Below are 24,147 nucleotides of genomic sequence, written 5' to 3' on the forward strand. Positions count from 1 at the left end.
CCTCTTCTTCCTTGGTTCGCTCCCACGGCCGGTCCCTTCCGAGGCGAGGAGGTGCGGGCGCCGTGTCCAACATCTGCCGGGCCGTAAGCCGCTTAGGCCGAGCGGGGCAGGGCTGGGGGCTGAGCCCCGTGTCCCCAGCCCCCGTGGGTGGGTGGGTGTCCCAGCAGCTCTGACCTTGCCCTGCCGTCTGAGGCTCTTCCCGAAGCTTTTTCTTTTTAAAATTTATTTTATTTCTCCCCCTTTTGTCCTCCGTAAATAAACAGGTGAGAGCGAAGATGCCTTCCACGCAAAAGCCGATGCGGTACGGCCACACCGAAGGCCACACGGACGTCTGCTTCGATGACACTGGGAGGTAACCGCCGAAGTCCGAGGGACCCCGGTGAAGCGTAACCCGGGGGAGGGATGGTCTTGTTCCTGGCTGCTGGTTTATCAGGAGGTTTTTTTACAGAAAAGCGTGAGATGCTGGGATGGATTTATGGCCTGGCTTGGTCGGGCAAATCCTTTGGGTTTTGCCTGTGTTGAGAACTGGCTTTATGACGTATTGTGATGCCCTGAGTTTTGAAGTGATTGATTTATAACTTAAATGTAAGCATATATATATGTATCTATAGATAGTATGTACGTATATATATAAAAACTCTATATGCACTTTTTATAAGAGTGACTTCATAGAATCTAGCAGAAATCAATGTAGTGTGGGAGTAAATATGTTCACATATGCACTAAGAAATTAAAAATACAGTTGAAGAAATCCAATATTGGGCTTGCTATCTTTTCTGGTTATTCTTGCGCTAGTTCTTGAACGTATAAAAATAAACTAAATATTTGCCATTACCTTTTTATTGGTTAAAAATAAATGGTAAACCAGAAAACAAGCCCTCTCAAAATGAACTCAAGGAGTAAGTCTTATCTATTGAGTATGGTTTAAGTCCATATTCTCTTATTCCTTTCTTTAGTCCATTAACCTTGGTACAAAGACTACTCTTAAGAGTTAGTCTAATAACAGTCCCTCAAAACCACAAAAAGCCTTGTTTGCCATTACAATGCAAATGTTTAAAAAAGGATGCAGGCATCTGCCAAATACCACAGGTCCACTACTGCTGGACTCCCCAGCAATATATATTGAATATATATCAATATATTGATATATATTCAATATCAACAGTGTTGTGTTGCTGTCAAAGTACAGACCTTACAGAACTAAGAGGAGCAATGCCACGGCTTCACCACTGGCTTTGTAACATTTTGCTGTTTCATTGGAATTTTTTGGGACTGCAAACAGCTTTAGGAAAAAAGAACGCAAGGCTTGATTATAGATTCATGATGTCTTTAATTAAAAATCCCGGGCAAACTTCTGTATATTTGCTCTGTGACTTCAGGTAATTGTTTACTGCATTAAAATTGTGAAAGTTAACTCCAGCCAACTTGAATTCCGTGTTAACTATTTTTTAAGGGCTCTGTAGGCCTGGAACATGTTAAGCTTGTTAAACTTCAGTCAAGTACGCATTAACGCTCTTAGTTTTGCCCTCAACTTTGAAATCAGCTGTAAGGTAAGTTTTCAAAGTCTTAAGAAGCAATTAAATGCCCAGTTCTTGGCGAAATGAGTGCTAATTAAGTCCTTTGAAAAATTCGCTCGAGGTCCTGGAGAAAAATGGGTTGACCGGTAATATCTAAGGGTCAGTTCAGATGAGTGCCAGGCCTAGGTAGTTATCAGAGACTCAAGGTACTGCGTTATGCTACCAGACGTGACTTTTCTCCCCCAGATTTAATAAGTTACTTAGACATAATAAATGTAGGTGTTCGCTGTATCGCATAGTAGGTTTTGTGTTGCAGTTTTAAAAAAGCCCTAACACTTTAGTAACATTTTCATTTTGGGATTGAGAGTCACGGTGGCTGTCCTTTCCATTCCTGAATGTTAACAAGGCCTGTGTCTTTCCGCAGCTGCATTGTAACTTGTGGCAGTGATGGAGATGTTAGGATTTGGGAAAACCTGGATGATGACGATCTGAAGTCCATTAATGTGGGAGAAAAGGCCTATTCATGCGCTCTAAAGGTATCGTCGTTAACAGAACTCCTCTAAGTTTTGTCATGCTGGTGTTGATACATGGCTGTACAGATGCTGGATTTTCAAGCTCGGGGATGCTGCTTGTGTGGGTGACGTTAAGCATACGCTGGGATAATATACAGGAAAAGGCAAGAATAATGCTGTATATAACGCATTTCAGTCTGATGTATGTTAAATATGTAGACCTCTGTCTGATGTATGTTAAATATGTAGATCTTTGTCTTCAGATTAATGTATGGACAAAATAAATTGAATGCTGTTTAATGAGCGGCAGGGGTTTAAATTTGAGCATATGAACATATTCTACCTTTATGTCTGAGTGAAAAACATAATTTTCTGAAATACACAGAAATTTAATCGATTGAATGTGCCTATAGACTTTTTGACTATTTCAACTAAATGAAGTATTTTATGTAAATCGAGACTACTTCTGACAATTCATTTTACCCCATACAGGATTGCAGAGGAATTATTCCTTATACTAAACTTCTGTAATTTTTTTTTTTCCTCCTCTTCCTTCACATTCAGTTATACTCATTTCTGACTTTGATCTCCTTTCTGAGAAACAAACCCAGCAGATTAAGCTAATTGTGCAGTGAACTTTTTAGGCTGTTTCAGTGTTTTCTCGCAATGCGAGTTGCAAAAAGTTTCCCAGCGTAAGATGTGATCATCAAGCGTTAGGAAAAAGAGCCAAGAGGTTGTTTTATGTGGGCCTGTTTTAAGGTCCAGGGAATTTTAAGCTGTATTAGTCAAAAACTACTTTCACAAAGTCAGTGTCTGGTAATGCTTTGGTAATACTTTTTTATAATTGGTTGATATTTTGCTCTCAAAATTGTCGTTTAGCCCAAAGATGCCTCTGACCCACCATACTCAAAGTCAGAAGAGAACAGGATTCTTGCTTGCATAAGTTGTAAGAATTTGTGAGAATGCTGACTAGAGGCAGTTCTGTAGTCCGACTGGCTGGCATTTGAAGCATAACCTGCCCTGTTTGTTTTAATGTTAAGGCAGTTCCTTTTAGTAGATCTTTCAGGAGTCGTTATTTGTAAAAAACAAGGCAAATAAGTTACCTATATGAATTTGTATAATAGAAAATAATTCTTTTTACTATGCATGTTCATGTATTTAGCTTGAGAATTCTCACAGTATTTCCTTTATGTGCAATTATTGTTCTATTACATTAGTAACGGAAGGTCCAAAATGTTGTCTTTGTGACAATTGTAGAAGAGAGGAATTCCAGAAGTCTATATCAGTTCTTCAGATATCGTGTAGTTAACTTTGCAGTGATAAAGGAAATTTTTTAAATTGTTTTTAAACTATTTGTGATTTTGGAGAGGAGTATGAAAGAGGAAATAAATGAGAATTAACATATGTGTATTATATTTTAAAAATAATCATTTGAAACTTATTCAGAACTACTGCCTTAAGTGAAACCTCTTACATCGTTTTTAACACACGTCATGTATCTATTCCTCAATACCTGTATAATCTATTTTCATCATTGATTTTTAGGGTATTTTGCTGTCGATTTTCATCGCGTTACTTATCTTTTCACAAACCGAGTGGGGTGACTTGAATGAGTTCTCTTAGCAAATCAGTGGCCGAGCCAGAAATTGCTAAAAGTGTTAATGAATAGAGGAGGGAAAATCCTGGTTTTAATTTTTGATACCAGTAGGAAAAATCCTGTGGTCTTAAGTTTATTGTAAAGTGCTTTTAGTTCTGAGGGATTTTGTATTTTTAAACAGACTAAGAACGCTTTGTGAGACTTAACTTCAGGAGATCTTATTTAAAAAATTATTCTTCATTAACGAAAACATCATGAGGAACTGATCTGAGATGTCAATGTAATCTAGGTAATAAATCTCATCTCTTATTTAGTTAGGTTATTTAGTACTGGCTGCTGCTTTGTTTATCTTCAGGATTTTTACTATAACGTCAGGCACCTTAAAAAAAAAAAAAAAAAAAACGAGAAAATAAGGCATTTCTCTATATATTTCAAAAACTTACTGCTACGTACAACTGAGGGATAGTATTGTCACTTGAAGAAGAGATATTACTTTTCCAAGTATAGGATAATTATTTCTTTTCTTTTGCACTTCTTTTAATCTGGATTCATTTTTAGTAAACGTCTGCCTTCTGTTTTCTGAAAAGAACTAAGCTATAGTTCATGAACTTCTCATCTTTCCCCGGTGGCATTTAACTGAGAAGTTCGATCCGAGGGTGCCCTCTCCTGATACTGCAGCATATTCATCTAAATAGGATGCAGGAGCCTTGCTGTTCTAAGAGCTTTCTTGCTTATGTAAAAGGAGTGAGTTTTCCATCCACCAGAAGAAGATTGGCTAGTTCTCTTTGAAATTCGTTAGTGACTTGTGAGTATTCGTTATTTTAGTAAAGATACAAGTTGGGAAGGTCTTGATGCAGTAAATTGCCATGTGGTTAGCATAATGGATTTTAAGTCTGCTGAAGCAACTTGAGTTTCAGTATTAAATCTAGCAGTGTGTTTCTACAGGACCGAAAGTAAGAGAATAATTTTTCTAGTTTTGAATAGTTTGGTTAAAGTGATAAAGTATTAAAGTTACTGTGCTTGTCTGCATTTTTGGGAGAAGAAATACAAGTTAAAAGAATATTTCCCCTACTACTCCTACTGTCAGACCTCTTTGGGGACTACTAAAGTTAATCTGCCCAAATATTAGGCACATCAGAGCAATTTTTTTGGCTCCGTGGACATAAATGTGTGTTAACTAACAAATTTTATGATGGATTTTGTTTTTAGAATGGAAGATTGATCACAGCAGTATCGAACAATACTGTTCAGATACATACATTTCCTGAAGGAGCTCCAGATGGCATCCTTACCCGTTTCACCATGAATGCAAACCATGTCATCTTTAATAGCGATGGTACCAAAATTGCTGCTGGATCTAGGTAATCTGTGCATGATAAGGAAAAGCATTGCCATCGTTGAAAATCTGGCAACTTCCTTGCATGCTGATTTTTTCTTTTTTACCAATGAGGTCATTAATCCACATACTTCTGAGGGTTTTAAAGTATTGCAAAATGCCTTCTGGGGGTGGAGGGGAAGAAAGGAATGAAAAGGACTTTAGGAAACAACGCTCTGAGAGATACTTGATCCACCAAATAATTTTAAATGGAAATCTGGTGTTGTGAAATAATTCCTTTTCTTTAGGAGGCTTGAGTGTTTTCAGCTTTCAGTCCTATAATGCATAAGCATAAGTGTTCGCCCATATGGATCTCATTGCAGCATCGAGGATTTTGTTACTGTGCGCTAAAGATAATGTCCTGACTGTTCAGGATCATGGTGCCGCAGATGTATATACATACGCGGAAGTTAGATGGGTTCTGATTTGTGCGAGAGCTTTGAGTCATTCTCTGGCATAAGTATCATCACCATTCTGCCAAATGATAACAGATGACAGTTGCAAGACTCGACTGAGGGGAATTAAATGCATAGTTAGTTAATTTCATAGGGCAGCGTGTTTGCTTTTACGTAATATACTCTATTCCATTAACACAGATGGCAAAATAGCAAGCAGGCAATTTTTTTTTTTTTCCCCCATTTATTTAAGGCTCAGGTGATTCTTAATTGGATTTGGTGAAAACTCCGGGCAGCTGTAGCTAACCCAGGCTGTCTGCTTGCTTCTCTGCTGGAATTTGCCCTCCATCCCCACAGTAGAGACGGCAGAGCGTTGCATCTGCTCCCTAGCTCCTCTAAGTGTGAATTGAACTAGAAAGCAATTTGGATGAATATGCTGGACTGTGAACTCTGGCAGCTGCGGAGCAGACACACCAGCTCCACCAAAACTGGGAGGCTGGACAGCTGGGGGCAGTAACCACTCTAATCTCTAAATCTGACAGGGATCATGAGTTTGGGCCCTTTGCCAGTGCTTGTTTCTGAGGGAACAGCTCTGCCCCAGGATCTGACTTTGATTAGAGAGATTAGGCAGACGGCAAAACTCTTTTCTGTTTCTAAAACTTTTACAAAAACCCAGTACTTCTGCAGCCTGACCAGGGCCCTCACGTTAGGAAAAAGAGCTCGTAAGACTGTGAGGCCACCCCTCAGTGAGGTCTTCTGTAACGTACTGAAGGAGAAGGTGGCAGCCATGAAGTGAAGGAATGCAGCTAAGAAGAATTGCTTTTGGTTGTCACAGATTTCTCCATTTTTTTACATGAAGTCTGTAAACTTCTGTTTTATAAAAGTTTAACATCCAGCTGGCTGCCAAAGTTCACATGAACTATTTGAAAAACAGTTGTGTGGCTTCTCAAATAAACAAAAAATATCCTATTGCCTGTTTTTTTTCTTCAAGTTGTCTTGCATTGTTTAAGAGGGCTAACATACTTTTAGTTGTCTCGCAATACAGCTTATAGACTTCCTTTTATGACTGTTTGGTTAGCATCAGATAGTTGACAAAACTGAGGTTGTGTTTCTGAATATAGTTAAAGTAATGGTTAACCCTATAGAATTAGGTCCTAAAATTAAATTTCTCTCTGAGGGTGTTGCAATGAAGTGTGAGAGGGAGTGGTACTGAAAGATTGTCACAGGAGCTCTTTGGCTTAGAAGTTAGCATTGATATTTTGAGTTAAACTGCAGTGATGTCTGTAATTTTGAAGGAGGGAATAAAGTTGTAAAAAATCCATTACTGTTTCTGAGACACTAAATGGTCTTAAAAATCCTGTTAAAAACATCACAAAATAAATTACTTGCTCTATCTTTTTTTAAAAACCACATGGCCAAATAATCGTAGTAATGAATATCGGTCCCATTCAACAGAGAGTTCTTGTTAAGTCAGCTCTCTGGTATCTAAGCAGAGGTTTTCATTAGGTCATCTAGAATATTATATTAAACAGGTATATGGTCTGTGTGTACATAATATCCTCTTCAAAGAGCACCCATATTTGATGAACTTTGACATGAACAAAAATTATTTTCTGATAATCTGGCTTTGCTCCTATTGTAGTAAGCCTCAAGATTCTCTTTTTCCCTTAGATTATACAGTGTTGAGAGCCATAACTTCCCCAAAAGATACTTACTGCCCAGTTTTTATTGCCATAAACACATAGTTTTTCATCGTTGATGCCAATGTAATACTTTTATGTCTGTGCCGTTGTGATCTGCAGTGACTTTATGGTCAAAGTTGTGGAGGTGACTGATAGCAGCAAGCAGAAAACATTGCGAGGACACGATGCTCCTGTTTTAAGCCTGTCTTTTGACCCCAGGGATGTTTACCTGGTAAAAACACTTTCTTGTTTGCTTTCTACTTTGAATCTCCTTTTCCCTGGGAAAGAAAATAAATACATACTTTAAAAAAAAAAAAAAACAGCGATGGGGCACATGAGACTACTTCATTTCAGCTGACCTTACTGATGATGGAATGTGTGACAACTTGTTGCCTCCCAGGAGAACTCAGTCTTTGCTTTACTACTCAATTACTGTCTGTGTTCTTCTGGAATCTAATGCTAATCTGCTTTTAGAGGGGAAAAGATGGCTCACTAAAGAAATTTAATATTAATTTTGAGCCTCTTTTGCGAATAAGCAGCTCACTTGAAGTATGAGGGTTTGTAATTACAGTAACTTGGAGTCACGTACAATTATCAAGATGACAGTACTAGAAAGTTTTAAGTCTTAAAATGGTTTAAACAGGGATGCTTTCTTTCTAAAACTGCCTATATATTGTATGTCTGTAGCATTGGTTATAGGGATTTTTTTCAATTTTGTAGCATTAATTTCTCTATGTCTTTAGTTATTAATTTGTTTACAAAAATCTCTTCCGTAGGCATCGGCAAGCTGTGATGGTTCTGTCAGAGTATGGAAAATCGCAGATCAGGTAAAAGGCCTGCCTTTCAAAGTTAAGTGTTTCATAAGAAATCCAGGATTTCACAGACAGCGAGAAGAGCTGGACTGGAATAACCCTACTGGAATAAATGCTTCTTGTCTTATGATATGTCATCAGTAGCTGCTGCTAGTATTTACAAAATCTTTATATCTGAAGTTCTTGTGCAAGTAAAAGGGTAGCTATGCACTGGAGCACCTGAAAAAATGGATGGTGAATTCGTTTTTTTGGGGAAGAAGTCTAACTATGCTTTACAGAATGCTTTTATCTACTTCTGGGAGAAATTCCAAAGCCTGATTATGAAATGTTGCCTGGGTAGCTGAGGATTGTTCTTCCTGTCTGTGGAAGCCCTGATTTCTTCTGTTCATCTTTCTTCATTGGCCAACATTGTGTTTTGTCCTCAGCATGTTCAGAAATAACGCTTCTGTGTAAAGACAGCAATTGACGAAGGATTCCTTGTTTCGCAATTTCAGCTCATTGCTTTCAGGGTTAAGGAAGGATTTTTATTCTAATAAACAACTATCTAGGTGTATTTTGTTCTTTACTTATTTTTACCAAGCTTCCTATGAAATAATGAATAATTTTCAGGATTGTAGACTGACTGGTGAAGGTGGAATAATGCTCCGAGATGCTGCACAGTATCTTCTTTTATAAGTGGTCTGGTTGGTTAGTCTTGATCATAGGAACGCGATTACTTTGACCTGAGATTGGGAAGAGAGATGGATTTCACATGCCAGGATCACTGAGGTGATGCCCATGATGATAACATTTTTCTTTGATAGGGGACTTTGGACACAGTGTTGCTTCAGTTTCTTCTGCTCTCTGCCTGTGGCACACATACTTCGTCTTCTAAGGATTCGAGGTTCAGCTTGGTGCATTTCAACCTTTTAGATTTGAATGAGTTTAAGGCTATGGACAAGGGGCTTGCTATTCCACTTTTTTTTGTTTGTTTATTACAAACTTCACAACAATTTCTCAGAAGAAGGATGCAAATCACAGTTTGAAGAACATAATTTATTAGAAATACAGTATTTGGCTGAAATAGTTCAGGGCCTGTATGAAATTAGATTTAGTGAGAGAATCAAATTTAGTTTCTGCTCTTGGAACTCTAAGGAACTTGAAAAGAGGTTTCAAGTGAACGTTTTAATAAGGCAATTCTGCGTATCTATGTGGGATTATTTTTGCTAAATGCCATTGACTGGAATAAGAATCCATGTGGAATTATTCCTGTAAGTAGAGTTGAAAATGTACCCCCACACTTGTGGATTGCTGCTTTTTTAAAACAAAAGCGTGCTTCTAACGTGAAATCTCGTGATCCAGACTGACAGCAGGTGCCTTTTGGGGCAATTACACTAAGAGTCTCCTAGGATTGTGGCAGTATGATGTATGTATCTGTGCTGTAGTTTGAGAATATAGCCATTCGTTCTTCATACTGCTGTGGCGAGATTCAGGCTGATGTGTGTCACCTTGCTGCAGTTGATCTGGGTTTGACAAATGCATTTTGGCCAGATTTCTCTATAACCTAAAAATATGTGAGCTCATTTGTTCTGTACTTGATTAAAAACACTTGTTCTGTAATCTTATTTGTTACAAGTAGTTGTATTGTCATTAAAATAGTTTCAGATCTATATTGGCAAGGTATTTTTTCAGTTTGGTTTCTTTTAAGGCAGTATGTACCATTTTATTTGGATGAAAGAGATTATTTCAGTTCCAAAAATGGTATATCTTTTTTCCTTTTAGTTTTTTTTTTTTTCCACGCTTTTCCTTTAAGAATTTGTACTATACAGTAGATTTTTCACAGAGCAAGAAAACTCATGTTTTTGGTATTTTGTTTTCAGACATGCACGACAAGCTGGCCGCTGCTGCAGAAATGTAATGATGTGATAAACGCTAAATCAATATGCAGGCTTAGCTGGCAACCTGGCAGTGGGAAGGTAAGCGACATTGTTTTAGCCACATCTTAATCCTTCTTTTGTCTTTGAGAGTCCAACAGTAGAATTCAATCTGGGCAAGCCCAAATTGCAGCTCCGGGGACTAAGGAAAATATTTGGGGTGAAGTGCACTTTTAGGAAAAGCCTGGAAATGGTTACTTGTTGAAGCTCCAGACTGCGTTTGGCAGTAGTCCAGCTGTCAGCCCAACACAATGTTAAACAGTCATGCCGCGCTGAATAGGAAGGAACATTGTACACGAGGGAAACAATCAAATTGCTTGCAACAGGGCATCAAAAGAGTTCAGTCTTTCTCTACTTCAAGTAAATTTTGCCCTGTCGGTAATCTTGCTCTGTAAATATTTCCTTAGTAAGTTGTTCCCTTTCTTCTCACCTGAAGAACGAAGTTGATTCTGTTGTGACTAAAGGTGGTGCCGATACATACTACAGGTCTAGTGCGTTGTGTATGTACTGCTGCAGTAGTACCGTGTATGGATCACTTACCAAAACGGGCTGGGGAGTTAGTATAGCTATATAGGTGTCTCTAGCACGTAACCTAGAACATCTCTGCAGCATCTGATAACGCAAAGGGGGGAGGAGGAAGGAGCAGATAAATGCGAACCTATATGAAATGAGGCATGCCCTGCCATACTTGAAGTAAAGGACAGGGAATTGAGTGAAAGTTGGCCGTTTGGAAAAATTGTTTTATGGCTTCTGTTCTTGCCTGGGATAATAGTGTGGCAGAACCTATTCATCCTTTATTGACATGCCAGTATACTGCATCTAAAGAGTATTTTCCAGTGTTTTCTCACAATTCTTACCTGAATAATCTTGTTTCCCTGACGTTGTGTCTGTCCACGCGTGTCCACTCTTCAAAATACCTGGCTGCTATGATAGCATTATGTATAACTTTTCTGTGGAAGAGAGAATGTTACCTGCAGTACAAATTGTTTCAATATCCATATTGCATAAAAACAAATACTTTTAATTTTTAGGCTAATTCTTCTCTCTCTCACACACACACACACACACAAAAAAAATGTAAGTAGTTGTCTTGCTTCTCTTACAAAGCAAATTGTTAGAAGTCTATAAAAACCCCAAATCCTAAAAAAATAAACAATAACATTTATGTAGTTTTGTGAAAGATGAAATGAGCTATTTCAGGAATCAGCTATTCAAATAAGATTTGTTGAGAAATTGTAACCCGATCAAAAGAGGTTTGGGGAGGGAGGGAAAAGGAGAACGTAAGCCTTATGCTCAGAGCATTGAAAACTATTTATATGTGTGTGTTAGCTGTTTCATAAATAAGAACTTCTAACCTTATGGTGCAGCTGTCATTACCTTCAGTTTTCTGCCAGAAAGAAATGAAGATTAAAACAAAAACAGGCATGCTTTGCTATGTTGCATGTGGAAAGCATTAAAGAACCTTGTAATTCAAGTTACTTCATCTTTCTTTACTTTCTCAGTTGGCATTGCTAGGATACTAGAGAACCATTAAATACCGAGGCAGTCACAACTGTAATACTTCTGGATGAAGGAGCTATGCTATTTGAATGTTCTGTTTGAAAGGTAACTTGTTCTACATTGTCTGATTCTTGTTTCCTTTGAACAGTTGCTGGCAATTCCTGTAGATAAAGTTGTTAAACTATACAGAAGAGAAACCTGGGATAGTCAATGTGATCTATCGGATACATTATTCATCACAGTAGGTACATAAACCAGGTGCTTGCTAAATAATTTAAATGTTATTCTGCTAGAAATTATCTTCTGGACAGTGGACAGTGATCCTGTTACTTTGTGTTGGAAAACAAGGCAAGAGACACTAGATGAGTGTCAAACCTGTCTTTATGTGGCTCTGGTTGCCCTCTTTCATTTATAGTAACCCACTAGATTTTCAAGGTCTACCGGTGAGTCACCAACTGCAGCTGAAGAACATCTGTTTTCACAAATTGCTCTAAATACATAGTGTTTTAGGGAAAATGTCAAGAGTGTTATTTCTGTACAGAGCGGACATATCAGTTGTTCACTTGACATTTTATGAAGCTGAAATTTAGCTACGTAGTAGCCCTAACTGTGCCATCTTCTTTCTTTTGACCTCATTATATACTTGGAAATCTTTGGGTTGAAGAGGACCATTTTCCTAGTGTTATTAAGATAGAGAACACACCGTCTTGGGTTTTAATTTATGAAACCGTATTAAGTTCGAAATAAATAGTTATGTTTAGTGCTGAGTTTGCAAAATATACTGCGCTTCTGTCTACGTGTCTAGAATCAGGTTTTGTTCGACCTCATGACAGTGTTTAATGACAGAAGATGGGTATTCTCGGGGGGGGAAGTGTGCTAATCTTGAAAGAATGGTTCTTGCAGGGGACTACCTAAAGCCAGCTCTAGTACAGGAGACTGGATGTGATTTACTAAAGATCATCATTATTTTTTTTTTAAATTCCAGAATATCTGTCTGTTTTAAGCTCCAGAATATGAATGCTGTGTGTGCATTGGTAATAATTTTTTTTTTTTCCTATTTTTTATTTTTTCCTTAGCTCTTGAATGTTGTGGCCTGGTCTCCTTGCGGGCAGTATCTGGCAGCTGGAAGTGTGGATGGGAGTATAGTGGTGTGGAATGTGGAAACCCAGGAGTGCGTAGAGAGGTATTCAGTGTTGTTGTTCCATAAATCCCTAAGTACATGTGTTTTCTTGAAATAGAATTTTGTTATCTTTTCTGTAGGACTTATTTGTGCAAATGTAGAACTCTGCCTCTTGAAAAGCCTTAATAAGATTTACGGGGCAAATCTGTAAGTTTTCTGCTAACGTTCTGCTAGAAGGATCTGGAAACATTACATTCTTAGAAATAGAATAGGGAAGGGACATGAATGTGGATTTTGTTCAAATTCCATAGTCTAGTTTTCTGTGTGCAAATATCTTTCATTATTTTTGATTAAAGGATAGTTTTGATGGGAAATTATCCTCACGTCGCAAACCCCAAGGTCATTGGCAGTGAGATGTATTTTCTAAAGGGAAAGGGAAATACAGATACATCAGTTTTGCCTCACCTGTAGGCAAAAAAAGGACAAACTGGCAAAATGCACTTTATCTTGGTTAGTTAAAGCATCTCTCTTTCAAAAAAAAAAAAAAAAGTATGATTAAGTGAGGTAGAGAAGAAGAGAAGGGATGATTTATCTGTCTGAATATTTTGGGTAAGAAACATGATTGTTACTGTAATGCCTATGTTAAGAATTAAAGACAGATTATGTAAATAATTAATGGGAGGATTTTTTGTGAGAATAAAGGGTGGAAAAGAGAGAGGATTAACTCATCAGTTTGGTACAAGAGAAACAACTGAATGTTCTTTTTATAACTGGATGGTTCTGGAATGTGTGACTGCTGGGGAATTACTTTGTCTTTTCTACATGTATCAGGAAGCTGTTGTTTTAAGAATATGATTCTGTTTGATTTTTTTTTTTTAAAGTTTAAATGGTTTTCTCCATAGAAAAGGAAGGCCTGCGAGTTTTTTATAGTAGCTGTTTATTCTGAAGGTGGCCTATTAATTATTTTATTATGTGTAACGTCACTTCCTAATACTAGTAAATATTACCACTTTTTACAATAACTCTTGGGGAGGCTTCTGCCCTGAGAAGCTTACTAAAAATCCATTATTTTTATATTCTTTTTAGGATGAAGCATGAGAAAAATTACTCAATTTGTGGACTGGCATGGCATCCCAAACATAGGCAAATCGCTTATACAGATACTGAAGGAAATCTGGGGTTGTTGGAAAATATCGGTGATGAAAAGAAACCAAATGACAAGGTGATGAGTACCAATTATTTCTTAAATTAACGTGATTATTTAGGTTACCAAATTATATTGAACGTTCCGTTTTGTGTGTTGAAAGTTTCCTCTTGTGTGTTTAATTCATTTCTTGAATTCCATGTCCAAAAGAAGTTTTATGATGATTATTAATCTGGTTTTAGGTTGCCAGTACAGTGACAAAAGACTACAATGATCTCTTTGATGGAGATGATGATGACTATTTAAGTGGAGATATGATTGAACCACAGTCTTCCCCAAAGGCTGGAGCTAATGAAGATGATGCTGATGCTGATGACCTTATGCCAACTTCAGGCCATCTGAGAAAGGCAATAATGGATGATGATGATAATTCACTAGGTACAGAATGAACTGATTTTCCAGAGTTCTTTAGCACTGTTATTGGGACGATCTCTTTGCATCCTCTACTCGGATATATATTCTGCCTTATTTTTCCAGAGAAATCTTGACTGTTTTAAATTTTTTACCTGTATTCTGTCATAATAATATGTGCAGATGTAATTTTTTTTTTTTTTTAAAACTTCTAGATATTGGGATGATAAAAGCTAATTCCAGTCTTCTTGAAAAGGAGGATGACGATGATGATCAGACTGGTGGCTTTCCAGCTTTACCACCACCATCTACACAACAGCCTTTCTATGATGGGCCAATGCCAACCCCCAAGCAAAAGCCATTCCAGTCTGGCTCCACTCCTGCACATCTCATGCATCGCTTCATGGTAAATCTCGCTGCTGTGTGGTTATGTAGATCTCGTTGCTTTGTTAATATTGCATATTGTCCAGTTCTTGCTGTGTCTTAATCTAATCTTTTCCAAGAATTTTTTTTTTTTTTAATACTTCACAGTGTGAAGCTGAATAGTGGAAAGTAGCTGTCCCTTAATGCAAAGACTGCATAATGTTATGCTTTACATTTCAATTGCTTTTGATGTAGAAATAAATACTTGGCTTTAAGACAAAAGCAAGCTCTATACAGTTGGTACCTGTGCTCTTGAATTCTAGCAAATCATTTTTAAAATTCTTTTTTAGGCAGAACTTGTGGATATTTTTGTGCTGTTAAGACTTGTACGTACAAGTCATCCACTATTTCTTTCTGTCTGCAAGTTCTTCACGCTTAATTTTGTAAGGAGAAAGATGGCTAAGCAGTGAGGATGAAACCAGTTTCTGCCTAATTCAGCTGTTTTAGAAACTACAAGTCCTGACTACACAAGTCTTCAGTCTTCCTCCAGCCTCCCACCTACTGTTGTTTCAGATGAGAAAGTTTTATAGCAGGCTGTTTGAGGGCAGTATGCTTGATTTATTGTTTGGGGTTTTTTTTTGGGGGGGTGTCTTTTTAATAGGTATGGAATTCTGTTGGTATCATTCGCTGTTACAATGATGAGCAAGACAATGCTATAGATATAGAATTTCACGATACCTCCGTACATCATGCAACACACCTGCCAAACTCTCTGAATCACACGATGGCTGACCTCTCTACTGAAGCTATTTTACTAGCCTGTGAGAGTACAGAGGAACTCGCAAGGTAAGTCATGGCCTTGCTCTGCAAAACCCATCGTATGGAATTACACTTATCTTGTTTCAAATACTTCGGCTTTTAATTTCAGCTTCTATCACTTTTTTGAGATTTTTGGCTTTTGATCGTGCTTTTTATTTATGAGACCACTTTCGAGGAGGATTTTCACATCCACCCATTTGAAGACTTCAAGAATATTGAAAGATGTATTTTGCTTCCTGAGGATTTTTTTTTTAATCCCTTTTTCAAATATATATATACTGGAAACTTAATGCATTGCTCGCTCAAAGGAAACTGTAAACATGAAGAGCAGTTTTTCAGTCTGCTCAGATCAAAGGTAAATCGTAAGGGCCATGCTATTTCTTTTCACACTGTTGCTAAGACGACATGTTTGGAGATACCCAAAGAATTCTAAGCGTGAAGAACACAAGTTTATGAAAACCATGGAAAGATTTAAGCAGCTGGGCCAGCTAGACTCTGTTCTTGCATTTAAGAACAATAGCAACAATATTTTATTGCTGGTTTCTGTGGAAATATCTTGAAGAAAGAACTTTCTTATTTTCCACACATACAGCATTGTGATAAGTTGAAAAGCACCCTTTACCTTTAAAAGTAGGATTTGTATGTATTGGTTGTCTGACTCTGAGAATTTCTATTTTTTTTTCTCAATGGAAGTGGGTAATCTGTCAAAAGCCACGGTGTCTGTGAATTGGTCGTGGGTAGTTTTCAATTATTAAGATGGCAGAACTGAAGTTCCTAATTTTTTTTCCCTTTGAAAGATAGCATAATATGACAGACTTGTAACAAGGGCTGATATTCAGGGATACCGAGCACCTTCAGTTCTTCTTAATGTTAATTAAGCCGGACACTTACCTGTTTCCATCTAAAAAATCTCCCCTCAGACCTCTAAGCTGTCTCTGCTTCAGTCTTTAGAGGCTCTAAATCTACACTGCTGGAGGTCGAGCTGGCTCTTCGGTTCTTTCTTCTGTTTTTTTCTAAGGAAAAATTTCTTTACTGAAAGAGTGGTGAAACATTGGAACAGGCTGCCCAGGGAAGTGGTGGAGTCCCCATCCCTGGAGGTATTTAAAAGACGTGTAGATGAGGCGCTGAGGGACACGGTTTAGTGGGCATGGTGGTGTTGGGTTGACGGTTGGACTCGATGATCTTGGAGGTCTTTTCCAACCTCAATGATTCTATGATTCTATGATTCTATGATTCTTGAATAATAAGAGTAACACCTTTGCAAATGACCATTTGTAATTTGTAGATCCTTTCTATGACCATCACAGATTCCAGGTCTCTGATAAAAATGTAATATATAAATATATTTTAAGATACTGTCTTTTTCTTCATGTTGAGATATTTGACTATTGTTCCTTGTCTCTGCTTTAGCAAGCTCCACTGCATTCATTTTAGCTCATGGGATGCAAACAAGGAGTGGACAGTAGATATGCCGAAGGATGAAGACGTTGAGGCTATCTGTCTAGGTCAAGGCTGGGCTGCTTGTGCCACTAGTGCCTTACTAGTTCGTGTGTTTACAGTTGGAGGAGTTCAAAAAGAGATCTTCAGTCTCCCAGGTCCAGTGGTGTCTATGGCAGGACACGGAGAGCAGCTGTTTATAATTTATCACAGAGGTAGTTTTCTCCCTTCTGCCTTTTTTTGAACTGGGGTTATGTTTTCAATCCTCATGTTACTGGCTTCAAACATTGGTTAATTTGTATGTAATCACCAGAAGTATTTTACTTATCCTCCTTCTTCTTTTCTTCTTGATGATGCTTATCCTTCTTCTTTTCTTGGTGATGCTTTTACTGTCACAGCCCACAGATCTCTGACATCTGACAGCAAAGCCTACGTTTTGTATTGGGATGCTTAGATTAACGTGTGGGGAAGGGGAGAATTTTATAACAGTGACACGAATAGATTAAACTTGGGTTTCAGATACGCCAGAATGAATTACTGTAGGAAATTAAGGAAGTAGTTGTTGTACATGCTTTGTATGTCCAAAATGACAAATAGTCGCTCATCTGACAGTGGTATTCATGGATAACCCTGCATTAGAATTAGTTTTTGATTCAAAACTTAAATTTAGCCAAGAGACAAGACAATTATTTTGTTTCCTAACATAGTCATTGAACAACTTCTTCCTAGGTACTGGGTTTGATGGGGACCAATGCCTTGGAATACAGCTGATGGAGCTTGGAAAAAAGAAGAAACAAATTTTGCATGGAGACCCTCTTTCTCTTACAAAGAAATCCTATTTGATATGGGTTGGATTCTCCGCAGAAGGTATGAAATATCTGCATGAGTGACGTTGAGAAATCTTGACAGTATTGGGGGAATTTTGGAGGAGAGTTTGGCTGATTGATGCCCTTTTAGTAATGGTGATCTTGGGACTTACACTTTTTTTTCAATCTCCTCAATGCTAAACAAAATTCTACTTTTCTATTTTTTCAATATATTTATCAGAAATCTTTCATATGTTTCTGCTATGAATAGAATACACTTGAATGTTATCAGAACTTGTTTTCCCGACTGATTGCCCTGCTCAGCAAAAAGAAATAAACTGCATTAGTACACCATAAATAGGCATGTTCAACTATCTCGGCAAAAGCCTCCCCCAAAAAGTTGGTAGCTTGGGAGAAGTTTTTATGGTAACCAGAAAAAGTAATTGTGAAATAGCTAATTTTCTTTGGGGAATCTACCCAAGTAGTAGGACTTTGATTTCTTCGTACAATGTTTTAAATTTGAACTTGAGTCAGTTAACTAGCAGTAGTGTTGACTGTCAGAAGGTGGCGCATCTTTCTAAGGAAACTAGTTTTTCTCAGCTAGGTTGTACCGTTTGGGTGAGAGGATGTCGTATTTGAGATACGTAAACCATCCTTTCCCAGCAGTATCCAGCAGTTCAAACTTACTCGTGTTGTAATTAGTTGCCTGTCAGAATAATGGTTTCCATTTGTAACAAACAGGTACCCCTTGTTACGTGGATTCTGAGGGAATTGTGCGGATGTTGAACCGAGGACTTGGGAATACTTGGATTCCAGTGTGTAACACGAGAGAGCATTGCAAAGGAAAATCTGATCATTACTGGATAGTTGGCATCCATGAAAATCCCCAGCAGCTCAGGTCAGATATTTCACAAGGAAGTGCTTTCTTTGTCTTGGTTTTCAATTACAGAGCACTTCTTACTAAGGGAAACTGGAAACAACTTTTACTAAAACAGGTGGCTAGTAAATATGCACAGTAAATGATCTACTTCATGAATGTAATTCTGCACGGATGTTTCATTGCTAAAATTGGTTTTAAAAAGACTCATTAGAGTTTTATAATTTGTAACTGACTAACTGTGGCTTTTTGCCTTGGCTAACGGGCGTGTGCACTTTATTATGAAGTCACACATCTCTGATGCAGACGCATTCATAAGACTGCATTTTGCTAGAGAACCTGCTAAAAAGTTACTGTTGCTGTTACGAACCTGCTGCTGCTGTTGATGCGTTTTGGGTTTTTTTGTTGTTTTGGTTTGGTTTTGGTGCTTGTGGGGCTGGTTTGTTTTTTTTTTTGCTTAGCTATGTTTTCCCCTTTTGTCCCTTTGAGAAGAATCCAATCCTGTAACTAATCTACATCATTAGGCATAGATAAATCGGAACTGTCTGTTATTATGTTTAAACTGTGGCCACAAAGAGCAATTTTGTATGTAAAATTGCTGAAATATTTAGCTGAGAGTTAGCCTTTACTTTATAAAATGTGATACTCGTGATGTCTAAATAACTGTTTCTCTTCGTTGTAACATGCGTCCTGGACAATTAGTTGCTAAGCTTTGTTTGCAGTCCTCTTTATTCAGTAATCTGTGTCCTTTTCCTACCAAGGCAGAATCCATCAGCTCACATATTTTACTGAAATTTAGGCTCTTTTACTTTGCTAGTCATGCACAATTGTAGAGGTTGGTGGGAAACCAACCAAAAAAATTTAAATTTATGTGACATTCTTTGTAATTGCCTGGTTTTTTGTAATAAGGGAAATAATTTGATATCACTGGTAAATGTCAATTCACTGTCTGTTTCTTCCTCCAAATTATTAAGTCATGTTGTACTCTAGAAAATTCACCAAAAATGTGCAGGGGACATCACATTGATGGGATGGTCGACTGTGAGTCTGTCGTCATGAGTTTTTTATCTTCTACTCCAAGAGAGAGTGTGCTACTTTTTGAGTTGCAAAGAACATTTTATTCAAAGCCACTAGCATATTAAAGATAAGAAGGGGGAAGGGTTGTTGTAGAAACACCATATGCCTTAATTAACACAGATAGCCAGAGCACTAATGCTTCCTGTTCTTTTTTTTCGAGTGTCTGAAACAGTAGCTTATAAAACCAGACATTTTCATCAATGCTGCATTGGTGCTGCTGGAAATACAGCTCTTCCCCAATCAATGTTTTGCTTAAGTGATTGTTACCAGAAAGTACTAGTTTAAATATAATGAAACAGTCAGCCTATGCTTTTAGTATATGCTTATCTGTTTCACCCCTCTCTTTTTTTTTTCTCTTTGTCCTTTTTTCCCCTCCGTGTGTGTCTGAACACAGCACTCTCCTCATGAAGTCCAAAACTCCTCATCAAAATAAACGGTAGACGTGCTTGCTCTTGTTCCAGTGGCCTTCAGTTGTTCAGTAGTTTCTGATTTTAATAAATTGCATTTACACTTTGTAATAGCTGTTATATCGTGTGTTGTGTGAGATAACAGAGGCAGATCTCTGTGCCACGTTTGGAGTTTCTGGTGTGAACAAAAGCAGTACGCGCTTTTCTGGTTTTAAAATCTTCTATTGGTTGCAATGTAAAAATAACCCTTATAATGCAATCTTACATATTGCTATATTTAAGCAATACTACTTTTTAAAGAACAGATCCTGTTAAAGTACCTTGCTTCTTAGGAGACATGATTTAGGTGTAGAACAACTGGTGACTGTATGTGACGAGGATTGTATGTGGCTTTTGTTTCCCTTGCACAGGTGTATTCCTTGTAAAGGAGCCCGATTCCCTCCTACGCTCCCACGGCCTGCTGTAGCAATATTATCTTTTAAACTTCCTTACTGTCAAGTTACAACAGAAAAGGGACAGATGGAGGTACGGAATGGTGTTTGAGTCCACAGCTGATAGTCTCAGATGTCCCCATAGTAGGGTTTATACAAGATTCCTATTAATCATCTCTACTATGAAAGAGGGTAGTACGAAGTCTGAGTAAAACATGTGACTAAGGAGGTTGTTTGGGTTCGGTGTTTTGTACAGCTTTTCTGGTTTGGTTTGGTTCACAGCTGTTTGTAGAAGAATACAAAATAAAGCTGTTAGAGCTGATGCAAGGTTATATTTACACATAATCTATTTCTGACCAACGAAGTCTTTCTATCCCTCTCTTTTTTTATTTCTTAGTGGGTAGTGATTAATGTTCTAGGAAGCACCACATTTTGGGATCCAAATCAAGACCCTCTTGAAGGTGCCTGTTTTTTAATATTTTAGGCGTAACAAAATTTCTGGAACGTGTTTTTTTGAAAGATGTGCGAAGTGCTCCAATCCATATAACCACTCTGAAAACATAGGCCTTCAGGCTTGACTTATTTTCTTAAGGTAGAGGCTGGTTGAAGCAAGATGTACCTGTGGAGAACTTAGAGAAGAATATCTGTATTTATTCTTCAATTTTTTATATTTTTGAATATTTCAGTTTTGTGGGCTTCAGCTGTAGTGCACAAAATAGAACTGAACATGAAATTCTAACCTCAACCTTAGAGGCAGTTTAATGCTATTAGAAATTTATTCTCTTTGATAGAAGTGTAGGTAAAAAGTTTCAATAAGAAATACTTTGTCATTTTTAATGAATTCTGCTTCATTCGGTTCAAGTCTTTTTGTTCTTTATTTGATGGGGTATGTCTTCCACATCCCCCCCGCCCCTGCCCCCAATATAATAGAAGGGAAACGCCAGGAACTGTTAATTTAGCTTGAGGGAATGTGTACTTCTGTGTAGGTAAAGAAACGTTATTTCAATACATTTGATGAAAACATCCTCATTTTGAATTAAGTTTATAATTATTTTGTAACAGAGCTAGCCTGGTCTAATAGCCATAATAGTATTTCCCTGAACAACGGGAGTTATTACTCCTACAGTCACTGAGTTATTCTGGAATCCTTCCAATTTGCTGTGGGACAGAAGTTAGAAGATAAAATAATCAACTTGTTCTAGAATTGCCTGTCCTGGTAGCATACTGGTGAACATGTAGGTCTCGTCCTGCTGAAAGCCCGTAATATGAATGGAATTTAACATGTATGGTGACTGTTTGGATCAGTTTGTATACAGATGGTTGTTAGTGTGGTCTACTTTTTCCTCAGCAGGCATTGGCTTTTAAAGAGAATTGTCTGCCCCTCACCCTCATTATAAGATGAAAGGAACACTTACGAATAAGTTGATAAAATACGTTGTAAATTGTTAGGCGTTAAGTTGTGGGCTGTTTCTTCCCCTCTGACCTCAGCATGCATCTTTCTCCCTTTTTCAGGAACAGTACTGGCGTTCTGTTGTATTTCACAACCATGTGGATTACTTGGCAGAAAATGGCTATGCGCTTGATGAAAATGCTAAAAGTCAATCAGTGAAAGAACAGCAGGAACTTCTAATGAAGCTGTTTGCCGTAAGTACAAATAAATAAAGAATAGAAAGAACCCCTGAGACTTTATTTTGAGTAGATGGCATTTGATGTAAATTTGGATGTGATTCCTCTTATTAGAAGTCTGGCTAGTGATTGGCAATCCAGCTAGTTCACAGACTACGATAAGAGGTGGATTGCAGTTAATACTCTTATTGCTTATCGGTATGAAGAGTGGGAGGAAGAAGAAAAAAAAAAAAGAGCTTTTTCTTTGCTATGCAGCTCATGATTGATGGTGGTTTATCTTTATTCATTCACTCCACCAAGACCATAATATTCTGGTCCTAGAGTCTTGAGAGCTGTGTAACTGTGAAGTGTGTAACTCTCAAGGCTTCTTTCCTTTCAGCTTTCTTGTAAACTGGAGCGTGAATTTCGTTGTGTGGAACTTGCTGACCTCATGACACAAAACGTTGTGAATTTAGCTATCAAGTATGCTTCTCGCTCTCGAAGACTAAATTTAGCTCAGCGACTTAGTGAAATGGCTGTAGAGAAAGCAAGTGAGTTGGCAACAGCACTGGAAGATGAAGAGGAGGAAGAGGATTTCCGAAAGCATCCGAGTGCTGGGTAACACAAATTTCTGTGATTAAAGACCTGGGAACATTTTTACTGATCTATTAACATTTTGGTCCAGTTGATGCACTTTTCCGGACCATATTTTGCAATGTATTTGTTACGAAGTAACAGTTTGTGTTGCTCTGCTCATAAATTGTACATATAAAATGGTACGTTCTTGTTGATATCTTGTGAGGACTCATTAGTACCAGGATACTAACACGAAGGGAAATATTTCCACTCCTTGCTTACTGTATGTCTGTGTACAACAGCTTCGGAGGCAAAGCAGACTCAATACCAAGTTGCTCTGATTAGAATTGTTTTTTTCCCCCGCCCTCCCCTTCCTCTAGCTTGTGCTTGGGGTTTGGTTATTTGACTGCAACCTATATTTTTCCTCTTTGTATCAGTCTCTCTATCTCACTTCATTCCACACCTATCCTAAAATCCTTCTATCTTGCTGCAGCCCTCCCCTCTTTCAGCATCCCATCTCAGTGTATCCTATTTAGTCTTACTGCCTCCTAATTAACCCCAGCTCTTCGAAGCTGTGGAAATACTACCAGTTTGCTATGCCTTTTTCCCCCCTCTGTGCTATCTACCTTTCCTCTCCTACCTGCATGTGCTTTGTAAAGCACGATGAGGCAAAAGATGTGTGTGGGGTTTTTTTTTTAAAAATAGAGGCCATACAGAAGAGCTGCGTTCTTGCTTGGCCTCTGGACGGTACAGCTGTAAGGAAAATAATTGCTAACCACCAGCCTGATAGTGCCGAAAAAATGTCGTAACGTTTTGTCAGAAGCAATTTCGTGTGTGAAGTTTGGAACTTATTTAAGCAAGAGGAAGAGATAAGTCCCTGAACTTCCCTGTAGCCTTTCCCTTATTCTTCCGTGTGAAACCGCACATTTAAAACTCCTTTCTAAATGCTCTACCTTGTTCTTCTGGGTCATGAATGGAAGCAAAAATCCCATGTCTGTGACTTCAGCCACCCTGAGGGTTAAAATTCATCACAAACACTATATTGTTCTTAGCGCCAGATTAATCACTGACATTCTGGTTGAAGTAAAGGAACCTTCAGTTTATGTATACACAGATTTTAGTAATCAGCAAAGATTAGGAGGGAAATGCAAGAAATGTACGTACTACTATACTGGGAATTTAGAGAATAATCAGGTTATTGCTGCCTAAGCTTCGGACTGAAAATATGTATCCGTGTTACCACCTGTGTATTTATTCATGTAAGCAGAAAAGTAATCTGGTGCTGGATTTTGATATTGGAGGTGTATGTGTTTAAATGGAGATTACAGAAGGTGTTTTATGGTTGCATATTTATTTGCAGCAAAGTGTTCTGGCAACAATAGCGATGCACTCTGAAGGTGGCAAAAGGTTGCTGTTTCTGTTCGGGTGCTCGCTCTTGCGTGCGGAGCTGTTTGAAGGCCAGCGCATGTACGTGTAGCTGAGTGTGAATTCCAGGCAGTTTCGTAGCCGTGTGCGATCTGTCTTAAAACTACATGAGTACCGCTTCAGGCGACTGCACTTGGTGTTTCAGGGTGAAATGAAGTGAATAATGAATCTTTATTTTATTTTTAGTAATCATCACAGTTTAATCCGAGATATAATGCAAATAAATGCCAAATGTTATTGTTCTTATTTCCTAAATTAGGTAAGTAAGTTAGCCTTCTGTTGTTCCAATTTTCCTTCTGAATGTGGTGAGCACTTCCTTTCTGATGAATTCCTTCCATTTAGTTAA

General features: G+C 38.0%; 1 protein-coding gene across 1 annotated transcript in view; it reads left to right on the top strand.

Annotated features, from left to right (window-relative positions):
• Positions 1–273: 273 nt before the first annotated feature.
• Positions 274–24,147, top strand: part of WDHD1 (WD repeat and HMG-box DNA binding protein 1) — a 29,233-nt gene continuing 5,359 nt past the window's right edge. The window contains 18 exon segments of the mRNA XM_009289838.2: positions 274–352; positions 1,942–2,053; positions 4,836–4,987; positions 7,199–7,310; positions 7,855–7,905; positions 9,750–9,845; positions 11,452–11,544; positions 12,380–12,486; positions 13,510–13,645; positions 13,810–14,005; positions 14,194–14,384; positions 15,003–15,187; positions 16,571–16,812; positions 17,327–17,464; positions 18,145–18,301; positions 20,175–20,289; positions 21,708–21,839; positions 22,201–22,433. Coding sequence (XP_009288113.1) covers positions 276–352; positions 1,942–2,053; positions 4,836–4,987; positions 7,199–7,310; positions 7,855–7,905; positions 9,750–9,845; positions 11,452–11,544; positions 12,380–12,486; positions 13,510–13,645; positions 13,810–14,005; positions 14,194–14,384; positions 15,003–15,187; positions 16,571–16,812; positions 17,327–17,464; positions 18,145–18,301; positions 20,175–20,289; positions 21,708–21,839; positions 22,201–22,433 — 2,525 coding nt within the window. The 5' untranslated portion in view covers positions 274–275.

Source organism: Aptenodytes forsteri, unplaced genomic scaffold, assembly GCF_000699145.1.
Source record: "Aptenodytes forsteri isolate BGI_AS27 unplaced genomic scaffold, ASM69914v1 Scaffold76, whole genome shotgun sequence".
Classification (NCBI taxonomy): Eukaryota; Metazoa; Chordata; class Aves; order Sphenisciformes; family Spheniscidae; genus Aptenodytes; species Aptenodytes forsteri.